This window comes from Canis lupus, chromosome 24 (assembly GCF_003254725.2).
Source record: "Canis lupus dingo isolate Sandy chromosome 24, ASM325472v2, whole genome shotgun sequence".
Taxonomy (NCBI): Eukaryota; Metazoa; Chordata; class Mammalia; order Carnivora; family Canidae; genus Canis; species Canis lupus.
This window is the reverse complement of record NC_064266.1, coordinates 38,261,278-38,284,634: the sequence shown is the minus strand read 5'-3', so window position 1 is coordinate 38,284,634 and position 23,357 is coordinate 38,261,278. Positions and strand designations below refer to the sequence as shown.

At 45.4% G+C, this 23,357-nt stretch overlaps 1 protein-coding gene across 2 annotated transcripts in view; it reads left to right on the top strand.

The window, feature by feature from the left end:
• ZFP64 (ZFP64 zinc finger protein) overlaps positions 1–18,175 on the top strand; it is an 87,525-nt gene extending 69,350 nt beyond the window's left edge. For both annotated transcript variants that reach the window (XM_025470432.3, XM_049100349.1), the window contains 4 exons: positions 4,279–4,428; positions 4,687–4,749; positions 13,373–13,624; positions 16,260–18,175. In XM_025470432.3, the coding sequence (XP_025326217.1) occupies positions 4,279–4,428; positions 4,687–4,749; positions 13,373–13,624; positions 16,260–16,969 (1,175 nt within the window). In that variant the 3' untranslated portion in view covers positions 16,970–18,175. The remainder of the gene's footprint in view (positions 1–4,278; positions 4,429–4,686; positions 4,750–13,372; positions 13,625–16,259) is intronic.
• Positions 18,176–23,357: the final 5,182 nt, after the last annotated feature.

Below are 23,357 nucleotides of genomic sequence, written 5' to 3'. Positions count from 1 at the left end.
TTTCTCCGTCTCCCCCTGGGTTTTTCCGGCCTAGAAAGGGAGCAAGGGGGGGGGGGGGTCTCCGCGAATAAGGCTCCCACCTCCGACGGTGCAGGCAGGTCCCGTGGGCTTGGAGGACCACAGGCCCGAGGAGGTGGTGGAGGGGAGACGTTCAACGAAGCTACTTTGAAACGACAGTCCCTAAAACTAAAATCTGGCTGGCTGGAGCTACCATTAACCAAAACACCATTAACTGCCTTTGTGCCCCAGGATTGTAATGGACACGCGTTGCCTCGGGAGGGTCTTCCTGGGAAGGGAGCTGGGGGAGGGGGCAGGGCCCCCTGCTGATCCTCTGTAAAAGAGGAACTGGAGAATGTTGTTGGGGGTGTTGAATCTTGGGGCGAAGCAATCATAAAAGACCATAACCTGAATGACCCCTGGCTGTTGCTCAGTTAGTGCCATGGGCTCCTTTTTGTTCTTGCACACACTGCTGGGGAGATGCCTCCTGGAGACGCCCTCTGTTTCCAAGGCTGAGGGTGCTCTGCGTTGTGAGGAACTTGGGATGCCCCCTGTGGGAGCAGGACACAATCAGAATTAAGCACCAGCCACCACTGTAGAGAGAAAGCAACCTTTCAACTGATGCGGTGTTTTTTTCCTCCTGCATTTTAGGTGCGTCAAACTGAACAAAAGTCCACCTCCTTTTTGAGGTTTGTTTAGGCTCCTTCCCCCCCCCCCTCAAATTTAGCAGGAGTGGGCCACTGTTAATTTGCAAATGGCTTTGTGACTCAAATAGGTTTTTGGAAGAAATAAAATGGAGCAGGTCAACAGGTAGACTTCAGTCACGACCAGTAATAAAAAAAAAAAAATCGACTTAAAAAAAAGGTTAACCTTAAAAGGAACAGTGGTTTTTCATAGGGCTAAAATGTTGATTGTGCTAAACTGGGTTCTATTATGTGGTCCACCCCCACTTTCATGCTAGAAGGGTCTCTGGCCCAGCTCATCATCAGAAGAGAGTGGGTTTCCAGCCTGGCTTGGCTTCTGGGAGGTTTAAAAGTAAGGAAGTCTCTTTGGGAGGCCCTTTGTGCATTGGATGACTGCTTTATCGCCTTAACCCCATCTCTTCTGCCTGTCTCCTGGCCCAGTGCATTTTGCTCCCTTGCAGAATCTGGTGGCTCGTGTGTATACATCATTAGACAAAATCGATGTTTATGTAGCATTGACTTCTGTACCAGGTCCCTTTACATATATTAAAGGACTTAATCTTCACCGAAACCTAGGAGGTGAGGGCCACGATCCCCATTTTAGATGTGGTTATTGAGGAACAGGAAAGGTGGAGTAACTTCTCCAAGGTCACACAGCTAATAAATGATAGAACTGAAATTTGAAACGTAGCTGGCTTTCCAGTTAGTTCCTGAAACAGTGCCTTAACAACCTCTCCCTTCGATTTCACTTTTTAATCTCTTTTGGTTTCTCTGGGATTAAAAATCCTTACCCGTCTAATGGTTTTCTTTAATATGAATTGCTAAGGTTTTGGGTTTCCTCTTAAGGTTTCCCTTAAGGGGCCTAGTGATGGGCTTCCTTCAGATCTGGCAAGTGTGCGTTTTGATCAGCTGAAAACTTCTAGCCCTGCACCCTTTATTCAGCATCTCTGAGCCAGTTTATTTTCTCACTGAGCAGTTTTGAAAAGGATAGTTGCCAGATCAGCATCAGCGGGAACTTGTTAGAATGAAAAATTACCAGCTCTACCCTAGATCTACTGAATCAGGAACTCTAAAGGTGAAGCCCTAGCCACCTGAGCCTTGACAAGCCCTCCAGGTACTCTTGATGCGCTAGTTTGAGAAGCCTTGCCTTGGCGTTGGGCTCCTCCTATTGTGCATAGGAATCACCTAGGGATCTTGTTAACGTGCAGATGGAATCTGTTGGCTGGGACCTGAGGTTCTGCATTTCTAACAAGCTTCCAAGTTATGCTGATGTTGGAGCTCTGGGGACCACCCTTTGAGAAGCAAGGACTGAGTGTCAGTCCCCGGACAGCACTTCAAAAGTGCAGGTTCCTGGGACCTATCCTTAACCACCCTCCCCCCTGGTAATCTGGGGTGAGCCCTGGGAAGCTACATTTAAAACCCACAATTCAGGTGACTGACACAGGTATGGGGGCTCTCCTATATATTGTAGGTTATTTAGCAACATCCCTGGCCTCTACCAGTGAGGGGCCAGTGTTCCTTATTATATGTGTGCATATTACCATCAAAAATGTCCCCAAGCAGGGGCACCTGGTGGGGGCAGGGCTCAGTGGTTGAGCCGCTGCCTTCAGCTCAGGGCCTGATACCCAGGTCCTGGATCCAGTCCGTGTCAGACCCCCTGCAGGGAGCCTGCTTCACCCTCTGCTTGTGTCTCTGCCTCTGCTGTGTGTCTCATGAATAAATGAATAAAATCTTTTAAAAAAAAAAATCTCTAAGCATTCCCAAAGGTCACCTGGGAGCAAAATGACCCTCAGTTGAGACCCATAGGATTAGGTCACTTTGTTCAGAGCCCGTTATAGGACTTTGAGCACTACCACCATTAAGCTGTGACCCCTGAGGTCCTCCATCCCTGAATAGTACTTACAAGGCACAGGCTGGGTGATGTGCTGAGAATTTGCATTGTTAACTCTACAGCAGGTCAGTGATCCTTTTTCAGAGCAGTAAACAGAGGCTCAGGTTAAGTCTTTTTGTTAGCAAATAGCTAAGCAAGCCCTGTGCCCAGAGCTGAAGCCTTCACCGTATTCACTAGCTTCTCAAGGGAAACCAACCTCTCACTGAGCATAAAATCCACCTTCTGTATCTGGAGCAGAAAGCCCCAATTTTTGGCCTCTAACTTATATGTACTAGTAAATTTTGTTTTAGATTTCCGACTAACAGCACAGTGCCTCTTGTTCCTTGGGTTTAAATCTATTTGGAAAGCACTCACTTTCTAATCTTTTAGGAATGCTTGGGTTTTGTTACAGAAAGTTTTAAACCTCCACATTAGGTTGAACCCCATGAAACTATCTGACCGTTGTGGCCCCCCCAAAAAAATGTCAATTTCACATAGTTCTACACAGGAAATGATCCCATGTACCTGGTGCTGGGCTTCAATATCCATTACACGCAGCCAGTCTGGTTTCTTCTGTCCAGCTATTTCCCCTGCCCTGGATTGTTTTGAAGCAAATCAGATATCTATACACCTTGTAAATAACCATCCCTGAACTAGGAGAATGTTCTCTAAAAACTCTAATTTCATCTTCACACCCTAAAACAAAACAAAACAAAAAAACTAGTGTTCAGGCTTTGTCATGGTTTTACATGGCTCTTATGTTTAAAATTAGAGATCCCTGGGTGGCTCAGCGGTTTAGCGTCTGCCTTCAGCCCGGGGCATGATCCTGGAAACCCGGGATCGAGTCCCACATCATGCTCCCCGCATGGAGCCTGCTTCTCCCTCTGCCTGTGTCTCTGCCTCTGTTTCTCTCTGTATCTCATGAATGAATACATCTTTAAAAAAAATAAAATAAAATCAGGACCCAAGTAACCTCCTGATCACGCAAGCCCTCCTCCTCTCCAGGCTTTTTCTCCTCCTCCCTCTCTAAATGATTTGTTGAAGCAGTGGCATTTTGTCCAGGAGATCAGTGGTGCTTGAAGTGTGGTCTGACCTACTGAGTGGAGACAAAACCAACTCAAATTGAGTAAGCTTTCAAAAATAGCTTGACATTGCTGGACCAGCCTTGTATCATCTCTAATATTTGGCCGTTGTTGTGTACCACTTGTAATTCGTGTTATCGTTATAATAAAATCAGCTTGTGGTCCAAAAATCTACAAACTAAGTCTTCACTGGTCATTTGAGAAGCCACCATTGCAAAGTTTGGCAGCCTGAACCTTGCCAGTTGTCTGTCCTGTTACTATGTCCCTTGTCTCCTATATTTCCTGGAAGTTGGTAGTTCAAGAAAGGAATTCTGTAAGGCCAGAGTTTTTGTGGCTTTCAATTTTGAAGGCTTTTATCTGAGAGCAAGAAAGCACAAGTGGGGGGTGGCAGAGGGAGGGAGAAGTAGACTCCCCACTGAGCAGGGAGCCCAACAACGCAGGGCTCAATCCCAGGACCCTGGGATCATGGCCTGAGCCGAAGGCAGTTGCTTAACCAACTGAGCCACACAGGTCCCCTATGGCTTTCCATTTTAATGGTTCTTTTTTTTGGAGAGGTGATGGAGGTAAAACAAGCCTGCTTATATTGTAAGACTTCCCATGGTGGTTATATTTGAGAAATTAATACTTCTTTTTGTCTCCATTTCAGCTTCAGAACTAGATAATGATGTTCCCAAACCAACTTGTCCCTCCACGGACAGCAGTGATGCCCAGAAAGCCCCTGCCTCGGCCCCCCCCTCAGAGTCCAAGGAACAAACCGTGACCCTCGGAGAAAGGACATTCAATTGTTGCTACCCAGGTGAAGCATCAACTTGAATGTACGGAGCCCGTTCTGGGGGTGGGGGGGTGTCACTGGTGGGCAAGCTGGGCCTGACTGATCCTCGGAGTCCTTGTCACACTCTGTGTAATCCCCACACAGGAACATTCTATGCCTTCCAAGCATCCTGTGGCATCAGAGCTCGGTGTGACTTTCCCCGAGAACTTCAGGTTTATAGTAACTTATTTTTGAGGCTGTATTTTGAGAAAAGCTGATTTTTTTTTTTTTTTCCTCCTCCAGGTTGCCACTTCAAAACTGTTCATGGCATGAAAGATTTGGACCGCCATCTGAGAATCCACACGGGTAGGTATCCATTCATTTGTTTGAAACTTTAATGTCGAAAAAAAGGAAATGGATATGAATTTAAGTGCTGACATATAGCAGTGAGCAGGACAGAAATGGACTCTGCCCCATGAAATGGTCTGGCGGGTTGGGCTGTGACCTAAAAAGAGGCTTAGGAGACCATCCTGGGAGATCCTATCCTAGGATATCAGATCTAGGCTGTTCCTGAAAGGCTTTCTGAAGATGCTTGCCTTAAACTATAAAGATAGCTATGTAACCAGATGAGGAACATTCCAGCAGAGGGAATAGCAAGTGCAAAGGCTTGGAAGGTGTGAGCTCATTGGAGAGGTTGGTGAGGCAGGGCTAAGAGGCATTGTGGCCCTATTAAATCTCACGTAAGAGTAATAAGGTTGTTGGGCACCTGGCTGGCTCAGTGGGTTAAGGGACCTGCCTTGGCTCAAGTCATACTCCCCAAAGTCCTGGGAATCGGGTCCCACGTTGCACTCCCTGCTCAGTGGGGAGTCTCCCTCTCCCTTCTCTCCCCTACTTGTGTGCACACATTCTCTCTCAAATCTTTAAAAATAATAATAAAGTTGCTTCTTAACAGTTCCTCCTTAAGAGCAGCCAGCTACTGAGAACACAGAGAAATAAGATGTGCCGGAGCAAAGGAATTTCTATGATCTATAATAAGGGTCTGTACACTATGGCCTGTGGGCCAAATGCAGCTTGTGACAATTTGTCATTTGTCATCTGTGGCTGCTTTGACCCTACAGTGGCATTATTAAGTCTTTGCCAGAAAGACTGCACGATACATCAAGCTGAAGGCGTTTACTGTCTGGCTCCTCACAGAAACTTTGCCCACCTTTTGATTTCTGGTGTAGACCCTGTATGAGCCTGTGAAAGTTAAGATCTGGTGGTCTCTGGGGCACCCGGCTGGCTTAGTCGGTTGGGAGAGCAAGGATCTTAATCTTGGGTTTGGAAGTTCAGGCCCTACATTGAGCGTAAAGAAGACTACAAAAGGGCGGGGCACACACCTGACTGCCTTCTGCTCAGGTCATGATCTCCGGTCTGAGGTGGAGCCCTGGGCTCAGGAGGGTGTCTGCTTCTCCCTGCCCCTCTTTCTGCCCTTCCCCCCCACTCCTACCCATTCCTTCTCTCAGATTCTTTAAAAAAAGATACTGATCGATTGGCTCTTACAGAAACCGAACCAAGTGGCTTATAATCCATTTTCTTTTAAGCACAACTTGGTACTCCACCGCTGGTAGAATGACTGTCCTCCTCAACCTATAGTTTCATCTCCAGGTACAAGGCAACTGCTCTGTGAACTAGTGGAAAGCGTTAGCAGGGAAGGGACTCCCAGCATCCCTCCCATGGGCTATGCCCTGCCTTGCATCCTCCCCAAGCAGCATCCTTGGTGACTAGCGGGATATGAGCCACCTCAGGCATCAAGGAGAGCAGGGAGGTTTTTTCCAGAAGGGCAGCCTCATGCACAGCTAAACCTGAGAGCTCCAATAGGAGGACCGCTTTCTCGGCATCTAGTGAAATGGGCATCGTCCTATGCAAATAGGACAAAGGGTCCTTTTTCCCAGGAAAAGGTAGGTCATGAGAGGTACCATAGTGAAGGGGAAGTTTGGTCCTCAACTTGAAAGGGCTGCCAGGATGAGGTCAGCAGGAGCACGCAGACTGCAGAAGCTACGTGAACCAAGAGGAGACCTCCCCTATGTAGCTGGCCAGAGGTGCCATCGAACTCCAGCGATGCTCAGGTTGGGCCCTATGACAAAGAATTCCCAGACCCCAAATGTCAGCAGTGCCCGGGCCTCGGAAGATAGGAAGGGGTTGGATTAATGTCTTGTTGGAATAATACAGACCATGATGGGGATACAGAAAGAAGGCAAGGCCCTGTCACGGGTGGGGCTTCAGACTCAGTGATACAGAGGGGAGCAGACAGATGGCTTCTCTAGCAGATACTAAAGCTATTTCTCCGTCTCCAGGGCAAATGCTCTAGTTCTCTGAATATTTTAACTAGTGAAAAACAAGAGAGGGGTCTGGGGGCCTTACAGCATCTCTCCCTCAGGGTGTGACCCAGAAGTAGTATCCCTTGTGATCGTGAGACCTAATAGTGGCTTAAAACCAAGATATTTCTGTCTTGGGACAGTCTGAGTTAAGTATGGTAGACAGTCCTGTGGTTTTGGGAACTCAGGCTCTTATGCTGTTGCTTCGGCATCCTGAGGATGTAGCCCACGTTGGCATGGTCCGAGCTGGCTTACTGCCCACAAGTTTCATGTCACTGGGGTTCATGTCTGTAGGGCCAGAACATAGTCACATGGCCATTCCTAGCTATGGAAATGAAGGCTGGGAGAAAGAAGTCTTGACTCTGGCCACATGGCTGGCTCATAGAGCAAAGGTTCTACTTACAAGATCAAGAACTGGTGTGTGGGCTGAAGGGCATCCCTGACCGAGGCTGGTGATACGTGCAGGTCATCTCTTCAGGCTTCGGCTGCACCTTTGCCAAACTGATACAGTGGTGCTGCTCAAAGCACTGTGTTGTGTGTGATCCTTTTACATCTAAAGATTGAAGATCTTCCCCACCCCTATCCCAAATTTGTGGCTGTCTATATCTACTGCACTAGAAATTAAAAACCAAACTTTAAAATACTTATCCACTTAAAATAGCAGCCAGAGCCGCCCAGCTGGCTTGGGTGGTAGAGAATGCAACTCTTAATCTCAAGGTTGTGAGTTAGAGCCCCACGCTGGGTGGAGAGAGGACTTAAAAAATAAATCTTAAAAACACAAAACAAAAAACCCGGAAGCTCCTTATAACTATCTTTTATGAGAAGTAACTAATTCCCCCCCCCCCAAAAAAAAAAGTGAGCAGTGGTATTATCTATATCTTTGCAAATTTCCTCAAGTCAGCTGGATTCTCACCGCTGCATGCAGTCCATTGCCGTGTATTTTGAAATATCTGAAGGAAATCTGATGCCTCACATGTGGTTGGAAATGGAATATTTTGTTGAAAGCCTTTCCAGAGAAATTCTAACATTCTACCAAAACACAACGGAGGGTAGCTTTTCTTTGGACTATTTGAGGGGCACCTGGATGGCTTAATTGGTTAAGCATCTGCCTTTGGCTCAGGTTGTGGTATGGGGGTTTGGGGATTGAGCCTCATGTTGGGCTCCCTGCTGAGTGTGGAGTCTGCTTCTCCCTCTCTCTCCACCCTTCCCCTTGACTCATTCTCTCCCTCACTCTCAAGTCTTTAAAAATAAATTAGAAAAAATGTAGGTGGGGGAGGGACAGAGGGAGATAGTCTTCAAGGAGACTCCCCACTTAGCACAGAGCTGGACACGTGGCTCCATCCCATGACCCATGAAGAAATGACCTGAAACCAAGAATCCGTTGCTTACTGGACTGAGCCCCACCCCAAGGTGCCTGAGGGTAGTTTAAGGATCAGTTGCTATATAGACTCTGAAGACCCATCCATAAGCTTTTCGAATTGATAAAATCAATTGTTTTTTAGAGGTAACACATTTCATTGTTTAAATCCAGTTAACATATTAGTTTCAGAGTGTATTTACTTGAATACACTTGAATGGCTCTTACTCATGCCTGATTTTTTTTTTTTTTTTTTTTTTTTTTTTGACGTGGCCTACGTTGGTCACTTAGAGAATCCTGGTTTACCAACTTACATAATTCTTCTAGACACTGACCCATTTTATAATAGAAAAAAAAAATCCCTTGTTAATATTCCCACTCTCAGTAAAAGCTAAGCACCAGGAAGGAAGCTGCAGACCAGGGGTAAGGGATAGATGTTCCATATCCTACTTTGGGTTTAAAACTGGAATGTTACTGCCACAGCATTGTTAGTAATTCTCCTGGAAATGACAGGCTGACTTCATTCATTCTTCAAGAATTCGCCAAATACCAGATTTGAAAAAGCCACAGCGGGTCTGTTCTTTCTTCACCTCATTTGCAATGCAGCCACCCTGCCAGGTCTTCTCCTCAAAACTACCAGCGTACTTTGGTTTGCATACTTCCCATTTCATGACAGTGTTCAGCTTCAGGGGGAGAGATTTTAATGTAAGGAATAGGGTTTGCTGCTGGAAGGGCTGTTCCTGAGTGAAACTGGCCCTGGGTTTAGTGGGAGGGTGTGGCCCTGATGCATCTCCATCCTGCTAGTGGGGGGTCGGCAGGGGCTGGTGATCGGGCTCAGGCACCTGCAAGGGCTGCCCAGGTGCTCCCACAGGAGAGAGAATGTCGACCATGAAGTCGTCCCCTCTTAGTAGTATGAAGATGCTTTTGACTGCAGACCACACCACCTGAAGAGATTCCAGGACCCCCCAGGCACTCCCTGCACTTTGAGAACCGAAGGGGTGCAGTTTGACAGGCAAATGGCAGGGGGAGAGGGGGAGGGGAGTGCAGCAGACACAGGAGCAGCTCCAAAGAACAGGACCTCTGTGTGCCCAGAGTAGGGACTTGCTGTGGGCTTATTTGGGGGAGAGTAAGTTAGAAAGCTGGATGTGCTTGCATTCAAGACCTGGGAAACAAGGCCTTGATCTTGGGGGTTTTTATTACCTTTATTCTAAAAGTTATCTTTCTTTTCTATACCTCAAATGCCAGTTTATCCTGGATGAAAATTTTTAATCGAAAATTAGAGTTGAATTTTAAATGTTCAAGATGTTCGTGTACTTTTTTTTTTTTTTTTTTTTTTTTTTAAGATTTTATTTGAAAGAGAGCACGCACAAGCAGAGGGAAAAGCACTGAGCAGGGAGCCCAATGTGGGGCTCAATCCCCGTACCCTGGGATAATGACCTGAGCTGAAGGCAGATGCTTAACCAGCTGAGCCATCAGGCACCCTTCATGTAGCATTTATTTAGCTTAGTAAAGGAGATTGACTTAGTGTTTCCATTTTTTTTTATCCTATTTTATTTCCTCATTTGGCATTAGAATCAGGGTTAATTGGTCATGAAAAGAGTGGAGGCATTTTTTTTTTTTCTTTCCCTGTGCTGTAGACCGTTAATTGAATGTTAAACATTTTTCCTGGAAAGCCTGATAGAATACGCCTGCAATGCTCTCTGCTTATGACTCTTTCAGCGGATGGAGTGTAGATTAGGCTGTTAGGACAGTGTCCATCTCAGGGACAAGTGAAGATGGCTCCATCCCTCCCTGGGTCTCCCAGAGCCCGTCACCACTCTGCACCTTGTGGTCTTCTGTCCAGGACCTGGCCGGTGGAATAGCCTGTCTGGAACATGCCAGATGAAGGCAGTCTTGACCTTTTTTCTGCTGTGGGCTCCTGGCAATTTTATGAAGCTTCTGAATCCTTTCCAGAATGTTTTTAAATGAAGTCACATTCAACTATATTTCAGTACAAGTTCTAGCTGTGCTAAACGTGTGGTATTTTAATACATAAACTCTGGCTACCTGAAGTGTAGCAAAGACAAGATGTGTCAGCATCACCTGGGAGCTTGTTAGAAACCCCAAATCTCAGAGCCAACCTGGACATACTGAAACTACTGTTTACTCTGTTTCTCTAAATTTGACTTGAGAAATGGGAGATGGTGGTCAAAGGGTACTAGCTTCCAGTTCTAAGATGAATGAGTTCTTGGGAGCTAACGTACTCTGTGGTGACGGTTCCGTTAGCAACTTTCAAGTCTGTAATGTTAAGAGTAGACCTTAAATGTTCTCCCAATAAATAAATAAATAAATAACATATTTGAGATGGAGGTGTTAACTAACCTTATAGTGGTAATCCTTTTTCAATATATACTTGTATTAAATCATCACGTTGCATACCTTAATGTCACATCAATTAATCCCAAAGCTGGGGGGGGAAAAAAACACATTTTAATGAGCCCCTATTTACCCCCAGATGATCAGTATGCAAAGGAACATGAAGAAAACTACATTTAATGTTAGCAGATCAGCTACTAGATCCTAAATTAATTGTGAAGTAGTGATGAGCATAAATGATCCTTCAGGAGAACTGCAGCAAATCTCCTAGGGTATGAACATGGCTCCCATTTATCGACCCAGGGTCTTTTGTACCATACTGGGTTTGTTGAATGCATAATTGGTAGAAATGCTGAATTCCAGTTAGAGGTAATAGAAATAAAAATGTAATTGTTTGCCATACAAGGTATTGGACCCCCCCCCCCCAATTTTATCCATAAACCCTGAATTAAGAACTCCCTGATCTGGAGGGGCACCTGGGTAGCTCAGTAGATTAAATGTCTGCCTTGGGCTCAGGTCATGATCTTGGAGTTCTGGGATCGGGTCCTGTGTCTGGGTCCCTGCTCAGCAGGAAGCCTGCTTCTCCCTCTGCCTCTACCCTTCCCTCCCCCCCCCCAAATTTTTTTAAATTAAAAAACAAAAACTCTGACCTGGAATGTTACAGGTCATCTGGGCAAGGGAAACCTGGTGAACCACACATCAGGTCTTAAAAGCATTTGCCTGAGAGGGATCCCTCCATTTCAGTCCTATTTTAGTAGATAGAACAATTCACATGCCAAACCTGTGGTCACTGGGAAAAGGAGGCAGAATTTTCTCCTGGAAAGGAGACAGTGAGTACTCAAACAGTTCACCTTAGGGTTCATCTCTGACCTAGCAACTTTAATGGTCATTGATTGCTTTTATCCTGGTTCAGGCTTTATAATTTGATACATCCCAGAACTTTATCCATTTTATCAAGTCTTCATTTATTGGGGTAAAGTTCTACTTAAGCTGTGATGGACTTGATCTGTGGTCCCTTTTTCCTTTCCCAATGTCGGTTGGAATGGTTCTCAACCAGATAGTCTTGTCCCCCCAGCCCTGGGGACATTTGATAGTAATCCGAAGACCTTTTTGACTCTTAAAACTAGGGATGGAGGTGTTGCTGGCACCTACCGGGAAGCGGTCAGAGATGCTGCTAAAAACCGCCTACAGCAAAGGATTACTTGGCCAAAAAGGCAGTAATGCTGAGCTCGAAGGCCCTGGTGTATTGGTATCTTGAGCAAACCTCCCTTTTTAACCATTTTTTGTTTATCTGATTTACCTATGTTTCTTTATTTCTAGTACATTGAATTACAGTTTGCTTCCAGCCTTTTGTTAAAAATGAACTTAAGTCTACAAACTTTCTGAAAACGGGGCTAGGCTCTGGGTTTTGACATGTGGAGCTTTCCCTGCCCATCGCTAGGGAGTTGGTAATCTGATTTTGATTCTTCTTAAATGAAAATGGTTTTAAAATACACCCTAACTTCTGAAAGACCTTTTGTGAAACCATACCAGATTCATAAGTTTGAGTCACATCTATTTGGTTTTATCTTTTCAGTATGAATTTTTTAGTAGCTTTCACCAGGATTTCTGTCTTGCGCAGTATTTGACACTCCTATCTTAAAGCATTTTCCTAAGATATTTATGTACCTTAAGCTGATTTTTTTTTAATGTTTTAAAACTTTTAGCAGGGAAACTTAATCTGTTTTTACTTATACATAGTTTGACTTTTACTTGTGTCCTGTTGCCTTTTTTTTATGGTTCTCTTGTGGTTTGGAAGCAATGCTTTCCATTTTATTATATTCCACATCTTATCCACTTCCTTTTTTCTGATGTACACAGTTCAAGTGTGATGCTCTGAGTCATCAAATGGCTTTATTTTCTCTTACCACTGAATGCTAGTTCAAGTACAGGAGTCTATTTAAATAATTTCTATAGAATTTTGCAGACACTGCTTCCATTGTCTGAAGAGTTACATGCTAATCTGAGCATTTCAGAAAACTAAGAGCTCATTCTTGGACCTCTGAAATTGTACCACCCTGCCTCCTAATAAACCATCTTAAGACTTGTGACTGTCATTACTGTTGAGAAATAACTATTTGCTCTGTTCTGGACCATCTAGAACTGGCTTTCATGTCTTATATTTTCCCTGTTGTCCTTTTGGGCAGCCTTCTGAGAGATTCTTGAGCTCCAACTTCAAAGTCCTTTTTTTGACCTCCTTTCTGCTCTTTGACTCAATGTCTTGAGAGTCTTAATAGGAATTATTATGGAAGTGAAAATGGTTTGCTTTTAGAGCCTCACTTCTTGAGTTGAGCATGTCTTCCTGGTTCTGGTTTTCCCCCAAGCATGTAGTTATTGGATAGATGTCTTATTTGTATATGATCAGTCTGGAGTGGTTGTAGGGGAGGGATGGAACACTAGAGGAAATGCTCTGGCCATGGGTTCTGTTCTTCGAATATCTGTACTCGAAGTATCTAACAGCCTGGGGTAGATACCATTATATGATTTGGTACAAGTAAGGGAGGAGTCAACTTGACCATTCTATATGTTTCACCAACTGTTGACCCATGAAAGCTGTTCCAAGATCCCTACACCTGATCTTGAATGCTTCTATATCCACACCTTCCCCCCCCCCCCCCAAAACGGGGTTTGGCCAATGATTTTTCTCCTTCAATCTGATCTGATCTATTCCTTAGGATTCTTTAAAATTTGTGAGCCATCAATGGATAGCACACCTTCTCCGTTCCCAACATTCTGAACAATATTTCAGTATCTTCCTTTCTGGGCATTTGGACAAAAGCGGCAGACCCATATGTCCAGACCGCCATCCTGGTCAGATCTCTTTGCAGTCATCTTAATCGAGAAACCCTTAAAACCTTGAATCTTCCTTATGTGTTTGAAGGAGACAAACCACACAAATGTGAGTTCTGTGACAAGTGCTTCAGCCGGAAAGACAACCTGACCATGCACATGCGTTGCCACACCAGTGTGAAGCCCCACAAGTGTCACCTGTGTGATTACGCCGCTGTGGACAGCAGCAGTCTCAAGAAGCACCTGAGGATACACTCTGATGAGCGGCCATACAAATGCCAGCTCTGCCCCTACGCCAGCCGCAATTCCAGCCAGCTCACCGTCCACCTGCGGTCCCACACAGGTAAGTCCTTGGCCTGGAAACCTGTGCCTCACTTGTTCTCCAGTTTCTTAACCTTCGTCTCACTAAAACACAACTAAAATGACTTGTAGTAGGTAAAGGAATTGGAATTTCTGTGGTTTTTCACCAAGATGACAACTTTCAGTAAAACATGAAAGTCTGACAGCTGGGTTTTCTAACTTGACTACATAGGCCACAGCTGGGGATGAGTACCCAATACAGCCGTTAAGCAAAGGATGTATCTCAAAAGTCTGATATGAGCTAGGTGTTTCAGACATTTCACATAAACTGATCACATGGTTGAATTCAGAAATGTAGCAAAATTAGTTGACTAGAACTGCAAATCAGACTTCTAGTTCTAAAAATTAGACTTGTGCCAAAGAGCTTTATCTTCCCTTTGTGAGACCCTGTTGAATAACAATAGATAGAATCAACCAATTCATCATGGCACAGAAAATTGGGGACTAGGGGGCTCATAAGAGGGCTCAGAAAATGAGACTTTTCAATGAAGATGGCAAGCCGATGGAATGTGCTGACATCTGAAACTAAGTTTAAAAACAAAAAACCTCTTCCAACAGATACATGGCTCCCAACTCTATGGCTGCCTCCCAATCTTTCTAGACAGTGTCTTAATTCCCTGAGAGCTCTGGACTTAGAACTGGGATATAGACTGCCAAGGCCACAAAGCTCAGAGGAAAAGCTAAAGCCTATTGGCAATTTGGCCCATGCTGCCCAGTAGTAGGTAAAACCCATAGCCACCTATATCTAATCCTTAAATCAGTCTGTTCTTCCTTAATCTAAATGTCAACTATGGATTATGAATCGTTGGCAAGAAATGAGTCATCTAAAATGCACCAAATCTAACAAACGCTGTAGTTAACAGAGTACTTGAATGATGGACAAGAATCTTTCAGTTCTAATTGGTATCTACCCATTAGCAAAAATGTAGCATCCAAGAAGAGTTCTGTGAAAAAATAGTACAAAGTATGAGTTAAAACTAGAGTTGCTGGCTACAAAGGTAAAGAAATTTCCCAGAGATTAGAAGAAAGAAAAAACTGATTTGGGTCAGCCACTAAAAACCAAACTTATAGTTTTGTTACTGACTAGGTCTAGGGGAAAAAATGAAAATAGAAATGAGAAAATTGGGAAAAGAATTTCCCATTTCCAAGGAGCCATGGGAGTGGAAAGGATTCATGAAATGCCAAGCAGGACAGAATGGATGGGCAGAGTCAAACCTAGAAAAACTTCTCAGTAATAATTGGCTTCTAGGGGGGATAGTGGAATAGTGCTTTCAAAGTTAGGAAATGATTTTGAATGAAGAATTCTATACCCAGCTAAACTACATGAAGTATACAAATAGAGATAAGACAAAAAATATGCAAGAAATCAAACTTCCAGCTATCATGCTGGTGGAAATTACTGGATGATAAACTCCAGGGAGAAAACAAAATTTCTCATTTGTATATTTGAAGATAGCTAATAAAATTTCAGTAAAGGGAAATAGCAGGATGATTCCTATGTTGAAGGTTAAAAAAAAAAAAAAAAAAAAACCTCAAAATTTGCACTAAAAGACGGGGTGACTTTTGAGATTATTGCAAGATTCTTTTTTTCCTCCATGCACAGTCCAATCAAGAATCAAGCTAAATTGTGAACCCTCTAAGGAGGTAGGTGGAATTCTGTTGAAGTATTTGGCTCTGGTGAATGACCTATTACCCAGTCATAAACTAGAGTGTGATTCTAACACTAGTTAAAACATAGGAATTCACTGGTCAGAATGCAAATGTTCTTGAACTCAAATGTGAAAATCCTGACAAGTAGGGAGAGGTTTTATAGTGAGGACAAGGGAATCCTCTAGAAACCTTGCAAGCTGGTGGACTAAAAGGAGGCTATTACCCAATGTAGAAGACAATGCCAGAGGAGTAAAACACACCCAACAGTGGAGGGAGGAGGTGGTGGTGGCGGCGGCGGCGGCAGTGGTGGTGGCAGTGGCTAGAGGGGAGGGGTGGAAGTGGTATAGGGTAAGTGAGATCCTCATCTTTGCTATGTTCAACTGATGATAAGGATTTTACGGTAGCAACCTCCAAAAGAATTAAAAATCCTTAGCAGTGCCTTCAGAGGACAGAGGAGGCGATGGATTTTCAGTATTTGTTCCCTGAGCCTTATTTCTGTATCTTATAAATAAAATTCCGTCTAGGTATGTAACCATGAAACTTTAGTAATGCAAGCCAATCAATGGATGCCGTAGAGCTTAAAACACTAAGCAATAAGTCCTAGTTTGATTTGGAACAGTTATAAATTGCATGTCTTCCGTGTCCAGTTTTGGAGTGTTACATGAAATGCAAGAGATTTGGAAGTAAAGTGTCCTCGTGAAGAGTATGGACTTGAATGCCATGGTGCCTGAGTTCAAAATCGGGCTATTTGACCTGTAAGCCTCTGTTACATGGGGTTAATAGTACCTGCTCATAAGATTGAGGATAAAAGAAGTTAATGTCCATGGTGAGTGGCTGCCTTAGGGAGTTCAAAGACCTCACCATCTCTGCGGCCAAGCATCTGACGCATGTTTGGGGTCAAGGGGGGGAACCAGGGAGGGAGTTCTTTTGCCTGCCTGCTCTAATGGAAACACACCTTCCATTGTCAGGGGACACCCCCTTCCAGTGCTGGCTCTGTAGCGCCAAGTTCAAAATCAGCTCGGACTTGAAAAGGCACATGATCGTGCACTCGGGGGAGAAGCCTTTCAAGTGCGAGTTCTGCGACGTGCGCTGCACCATGAAGGCCAACCTCAAGTCGCACATCCGCATCAAGCACACGTTCAAGTGCCTGCACTGCTCGTTCCAGGGCCGGGACCGGGCGGACCTCCTGGAGCACAGCCGGCTGCATCAGGCCGACCACCCGGAGAAGTGTCCCGAGTGCAGCTACTCGTGCTCCAGCGCCGCGGCGCTGCGCGTCCACAGCAGGGTGCACTGCACCGACCGCCCCTTCAAGTGTGACTTCTGCAGCTTCGACACGAAGCGGCCCAGCAGCCTGGCCAAGCACATTGACAAGGTGCACAGGGACGAGACCAAAACGGAGAACCAGGCCCCGCAGGGCCAGGAAGGGGCCCGCGGGGGCAGCTCCCAGCATGTGGCCAAAATAGTGACCCAGCGGGCCTTCCGCTGCGAGACCTGCGGTGCCTCCTTCGTCAGGGACGACTCCCTGAGATGCCATAAGAAGCAGCACAATGACCAGAGTGAGACCAAGAACTCAGACTTGGTCACCTTCCCACCCGAAAGCAGTGCCTCGGGGCAGCTGGGCACCCTGGTCTCCACGGGGCAGCTGGAGACGTCGCTGGAGCCCAGCCAGTGCCTCTAGATCAGCCAAAGAGGGCGGTCAGCTGTCCGAATCCCAGACAGATGCTGCGGGCCAGCCCCCCACTACCCACACCCCCATCAAGCCAGACTCAAGTTGCCAGTTCCAGTGGGGTCGGCTGCCCCAACTTGACAGGCCCTGGAGGCCACGGCTGCAGCCCCTGGCATGAGAGGCAGGCCGGAGCAACACCACGGAGACCCCCCGTGCACCTTCTCCACTGGCTGTGACCCGGTGGTTCCAAGGTGGGGGTTCCATTGCGCGCCGCTCTATCCCAGTAGGGATAGTTTCATGCTGGATTCCGATCCTAAAGCTCCACCCGCCTCCGATGGCATTATGAAACTCTCCAGACCACGCAGGAAACTAAACTGATGTGTGTCGTTTAGCGGAAGGGGAAGAGGACGGCGGGGACACGTGGAGGGCCTGGGGACAGCCGGAAAGGTTCTATTTCTTAACCCGGGTGATGGTTAGGAGTGTTCGCCTTATGCCTTGGTGTGGTTCCTTTTATCATTGTCTTCTAATAAAAAGGCAGACTCCTCTGTAGGATGATGTAAGAGGAACGTTCCACTTCTCCTTACGTTCTTCCATTTAGGCTGATTAAGGTGTGTGGGGCTCTCCATCCCCACCCTGTTCAGTAATGGATTCTGGATGGTTCGGTAACGCATTCTAGATGCACAGATGCGCGCGGGACTTCAGGTCTCCCTGCTGCAGCGAAGGGGAAACGCAGTGTGACCTGTAGGTGGCGTCGGAGATCAAGCTAACGCTCGCAGATCCATCCTGAACCTGCATTTAACATCCTTCACCTAGAAAGGATGAGGGGTGCCCTGGGCCGGGGCTTTTGGTTCTGGGACTTGTGATGCATGAATCAGCCTGAGCTTAGTGTCTTTCATCCCAATAAGCTCTTGGTGTTTGCTGAACCAACAAATGAAAATCCAAACGTCTTGTCGATGGACATTTTACTTGGGCAAAAACCTTAGAGGAGGCTCTGGAATGCCAGTGGATATGATTTATCCAGAGTGGTTTCCCTGTTTGGCATCTTCAAGTACAATCTTTGTTTAATACAAATTCTTATGTGCTGTCATCAAGTTAAACATCTGTGCTTTTAAAACAGACTAAATAGATATGTTGTTTTTTGGTAAACGAGGGGGGGAAAGACGTGAAAACTTTTATAGATTGTATACAAGGGAATAAATAGTTCACTTATGAAGGATATGCAGCTGATTTTGTTATGCATCCTGTGTGAATGTACCTGACTTAAGTCTGGCAGCAGATGAATGATCATACACTATCGGATCTCTTTGTTATAAGGAGAAAAAGATGAAAATGATGTCAGAGACCCGTGTTAGAATTAATCTTTGCTTTGGAATGGTTTTTCCATTGTCCAGGGGAGTGTCTGGTGACTGCATGCCAGTGCATTGTACAGATCCTTTTGTCACCTTTGTCGCGAGTCTTATCTTTGTTTCTCTTTTAGTAGCAGGAGGGCTGTTGACCTTTCAAGTGGGAACCCATAGATTGAAATCATGTAAACGTGCCTCGAACTTCTCCTATCACAGCTCTTTAGGTAAACTCCAAAACCACCTTTTTAGAAAGTTGGGTCCCGTCCCCCACCCCCGCCACCCTGCCAGTCATATGGACTTCAGGGCTCTGAAATTCTCCCTGGGTATCACCCAGCAACTTGGGATTCCCCATAGAGCAAAGATCTGTCCGCAAAGAGTTCCAGATCAGATAGTATTGGAGGCATTGTGGGGCCATAAGGTTTCATGTGACGAAACTCCAGTTTTAGCACAAAAGCAGCCATGGGCTAGAAGAAAAAGAATGAACTTGTCTGTATTCCGATAAAACTTTGTAAAACAATTCAGGAAGTGGGAGAGTAAACTGGCTACTAACCCTTCTAGGATGAGACCTCAAATATGCAGATAATGACAACTGGGGGGGGAACAGCCTTGAAGGCCTAAGGGGCTGCTGACCTGGTACAGACCAGAAAGACCAAGTTTCTGCGCCTCTGTTTTCAAGGTCAGAATGGGACTGAAGGGAAATCGAGGATGTTTGCAGTTTGTCTTCCCCCGGACCAGAGGTTGGTGGACTTTTTCAGTCAAGGGCCAGCTGGTAAATATTTTGAGTTTTGCTGGCCTTTGTCTGATAAAACTGTTCAATTCTGTTCACCTCTGCTGTTGTAGCACACTCCCTGGACTCTGCCATTGTAACTAAAGGAGCTGGGAATAGGTAAGCAAATGGGCATAGCTGTGTGCCGATAAAACCGTATTTACAAAAAAGGCTGTTTTTTGGAAGGTTGTAGCTTGCTGGCCCCTGAGCCCCCAAACTATTGAGTGAAAGCAATGGGGTAAATGATCATGTGTTTAAAATGTGGGAAAGAGGTACTGAGAATGCTAAATGTCTTGGGGGGGGGGGTGTCCCTTCAAGGCAGGGGGCTACTTCATGCAACAGACGAGTTCAAGATTAGGCCTTAGGAAAAACCGGGTCTTTCTGATCCGTATTTAGATTGGCTATAAAATCTCCAGAGAAGAGTCCAGAAATCCAGATGACCTCACTTTTTTTTTTCTTAGTTTCCTGCTGCCTTCTAAACACTACAGAACAAGGGATTTTTTTTTAATCCCCGCATCTAGTTTCTTAAAGATGAAACCCCCATTTCTGTTGCCATGACAACATGAGTCCCTACTCTGAGCCAGGCACTATGCTGAACTTAACCTGCCATCACTGGTTTCTCCCAGTGCCATCCAGAACTGGGACTAGGGTAAGGGAAGGGAGGCACTTGCCTGGGGCACCAAAAGCTCTGTAACCAAGAAATAATTGACAAACTCTGGCTCACAGGTCAGTCACTGTATTTTCGTGAATTAGTGTTAGAAGTTGGCCTGGGAATTAGGGCCAACTCTGCAGGGGTAGATTGGATCCTATCACATAAAATTGTATTAAAGCATTGACCTTGGTCAGTGAGATTTTTGGCAACTCTCTATATTGGCACTTGAGGGGACTGCCTCATCTACCTCACCCTGATCCCTGCCTCTTGTCCAAAGGCAAAAACCAAAATAATAAAGGTGAAGAACCTTCTAGAACGGACTTGGGTTTCAGCCCCTGGTAGGGTAACTCCAGAGTCCATGCTAACAAAATGCTAGGCTGGGTCTCAGAAAAATTCTGTTCAAGTAATAATTGATCTGAACAGGGTGATGTGGACAATCCCAAAGAAGCCTTATTGATGTAAGTTAATGGGGTTGAGGAGGAAGGATGTGCGGAAGGCCTGCCTCTGGGCATACTCTCTGGCTGACATCCAACAAGACTCAGATTCTCCATTTGCTCCTCTAAATGCTCCGCTTCAGGCATTTGGCTTAATGATAAAAATCAACTGGTGTAAAACAAAACCTGTGTGTCCTTTTCTTGTTTTGTGTGGAGGGAGGCAGACTGGAAAATAACTGAGAACCAGTACTGTGACCTTCTGAGGTTGGGGAATGTGGCTCTCGTCTTCTCACCCATTCTAGATCTTCCACGTGGTCCAAGATGGCAGTGCCTTCAGCCCCAAGCAGGTGGGAAGGGCCATACCCCTTCCCAGGACCTTCCCTGGTTACCTGGCTGGTCATAAGCCATTGCTGATGTGAAGGGTGCGGGGAGGTGGTGGCTCTGGAGTAGCTGTGCCAAGTTAAAACCTGGAAAGAGACACTAGGTCATGAGTGTTCTCTGCTCTCGAGCAGTAACGCAACCTCCTAAAAGTTGGAGATGACTTTTCTAGAAACACGTGGCTCAGATCCTGAATGCCTGAATATACAAACACTTCTCTTTGGTCAAGGCTTTACTGGGGCTGCCTTTGCCTGCTCTTTATTGATGTTGGCCCATGGCGATTGTCCAAGGTTTTCTGTCAGTCTAGTCCGGTGGGTTTTAACAGTGGCCCCGGTTACCCGGGAAGCACTTAGGTATATGGAATCTTACCTAGGGGGAAGGAGGAGTGGTAGTTCCTGGAGTTCTGCAGGTGATTCTAATGTACAGCAGTGGGGAGCAGGGGGGTGGAGGTGCTGTCCTCATGGACGTGACACCCGTGCTATACCTATGTGCTCTGCTCGTGGCATCCTGAAGTTCTGAAGTTTTAAGCAAGGAGTCCTGCCTTTTCATTTGGCATCAGACCCTGCGAATTACATTGCTGATCCTATGAAGGAAGAAAAAAGAACCTAAGAAGGAGACCTGTCTGCATTGCTGGTACAGCAACGGTCATGGCCACTGGTTGGCTACCCAGGGCTTTGCATAGGAGCAACAAGCACTGAGAACCATGATGTTCAAGCATTTCTCTGCACCATTCCATTCAGACTTCACTATGAATGGTATTTGCATTTGTCCTAATAAGGGAACATACCTCCAGAAAAAATACAGCTAGTACAGGTAGTAAAACCCAGGTGTGCCAGACATACCTGCATGATACGTGCAGTCCAGTTCTCCACTGAGTATAGGGTGTCTTCCCCTGGCAGAGGCGGGAGGGGGGGAATCAGAAATGGGACCATATGAGTTCTGAGTGTTAAGGCAGAAAAAGGATAAGATCTTTCTGCAAGAATGTTGTCTGTGGTGGGATTGGGGGAAAAAAGTCAACTATGGGTATCATTAGATGATTGTAGAAATGGCCCTAGGCTGTCTGACCACATGCTGGGGCAAGTATTGCAGGCATGACCAACTTTGCATTCTTCCAATGCAGGTAGGTTACATAACTGTAGCGTCTGACTAAAGTCAGGGGTGTTGGGATTTGAACCCACATCTGAGGCCTGCAGGTGGAAGTCCTTCTAATATCCAATACTGCCTTAAGGCTGGATTTCTTTTTTTTTTTTTTTTTTTTTTTTTTTTTTTTTTTTTTTGAGTCCGGGACCTCTTTCAGTCCAATGAAGTCTATGAAAACCTTCTGAGTGATGCTTAATAGAAAACAATTATAGGGGCACTTGGGAGGCTCAGTGGTTGGCATGTCTGCCTTTGGCTCAGGGCATGGTCCTGGGATGGAGTCCAGCATCAGGCTCCCCATGGGGAGCCTGCTTCTCCCTCTGTCTCTGCCTGTCTCTCATGAATAAAAATCTTTAAAAAAAATTTTGAAATAGTTATCAAAATATTTTTTGAATTATGTACACTTAGTGCATTAAATAAGTTCTAGCAGCAGATCTAGTATCTATTTTGAAGTAGTAATGGTGTTTCAAGATAACTAGAACCTGAAAAATGATATATTTCATACGTCATATGAAAATACCTGACTGACTTTGACTTGCTAATGCTACCATGGTGTGGTACGTATATCCAGAATTGACAGAAATGCTTGATTTCAGTTAGAGGCTAGTGCAATCAATTCTTCTTTCCTGTCCAGGTCCCCTGGACCCTGTAAATTCCATCCATGGTCCCCTTACCCCTGTGTGAAGACCTTTCATGCTAATGCAGTTTCCAGGATCTGGTGTCTGTGGTCAAATTTGAATTTGCAGTTGCTTCCATCATAACTAGATCTAGTAGCACCAGCATTTGAAAAATTACCCCCCGGGGGGCACAGTTGGCTAGGCTTCTGACTCTTGGTTTCAGTTCAGGTCATGGTCTGGGTCCTGGGATAAAACCCCCCATTGGAGAGCAATGTGTCTGCTTGAACAAGGAGTCTGCTTGGAGAGAGATTCTCTCTCTCCTCCTGTAAAATAAATCTTAAAACAACAACAAAAAAGGGACACCTAGGTGGCTCGGCAGTTGAGCATCTGCATTTGGCTCCTTGTGGTCTCAGGTTCCCGGGACTGAGTCCCACAGCAGGCTCCCTGCATGAAGCCTACTTCTCCCTTTGCCTGTGTCTCTGCCTCTCTCTCTCTCTCTCTTTAATGAATAAATAACATTTTAAAAAAGAAAAAAACTTAGCCCCACCAGCCCTGCCCAAAATACTTTGCATTAGGAGGGCTTCACCAAATGCCCTCTTTGTGGTACAGTGCATGGTCTTTTCCTAATAAGCAGCTCTTTAACATGACTCAATCCTCACTCCTTAGTTCTAGGGACTTTGATCCATTGAAGACACAGATTGTACGTGTGTCAAACAATTCTGAAGTTCTCAAGCCACTGTACCCACTCACATTGTACCATATGTTTCTTAAAAGGTTGCAAAAGACTGTCTTCAGCCTAACACAGAGTGTAGCTTTTGGCCAAAGCCACACGGGTAACATGAATGACACAGTTAATTCTAGTATTCAGTGTACAGTCCTCTGCCCTTGTTAGTGTTAAGTGTCCCAGGAGGGGAATAGTGTTTCACTTGTATTGGTGGTTACCTATGGATTTGAAACAACCTACCTTCATTTCTTTTCATTTTGGTAAAAGATCCCTTTATGAGTAAGAGAAACTGATTCCCCCTGTAGAGTTCTTTTAAAACAGACATCTCTGGATTTTGAGAAAAACTAGA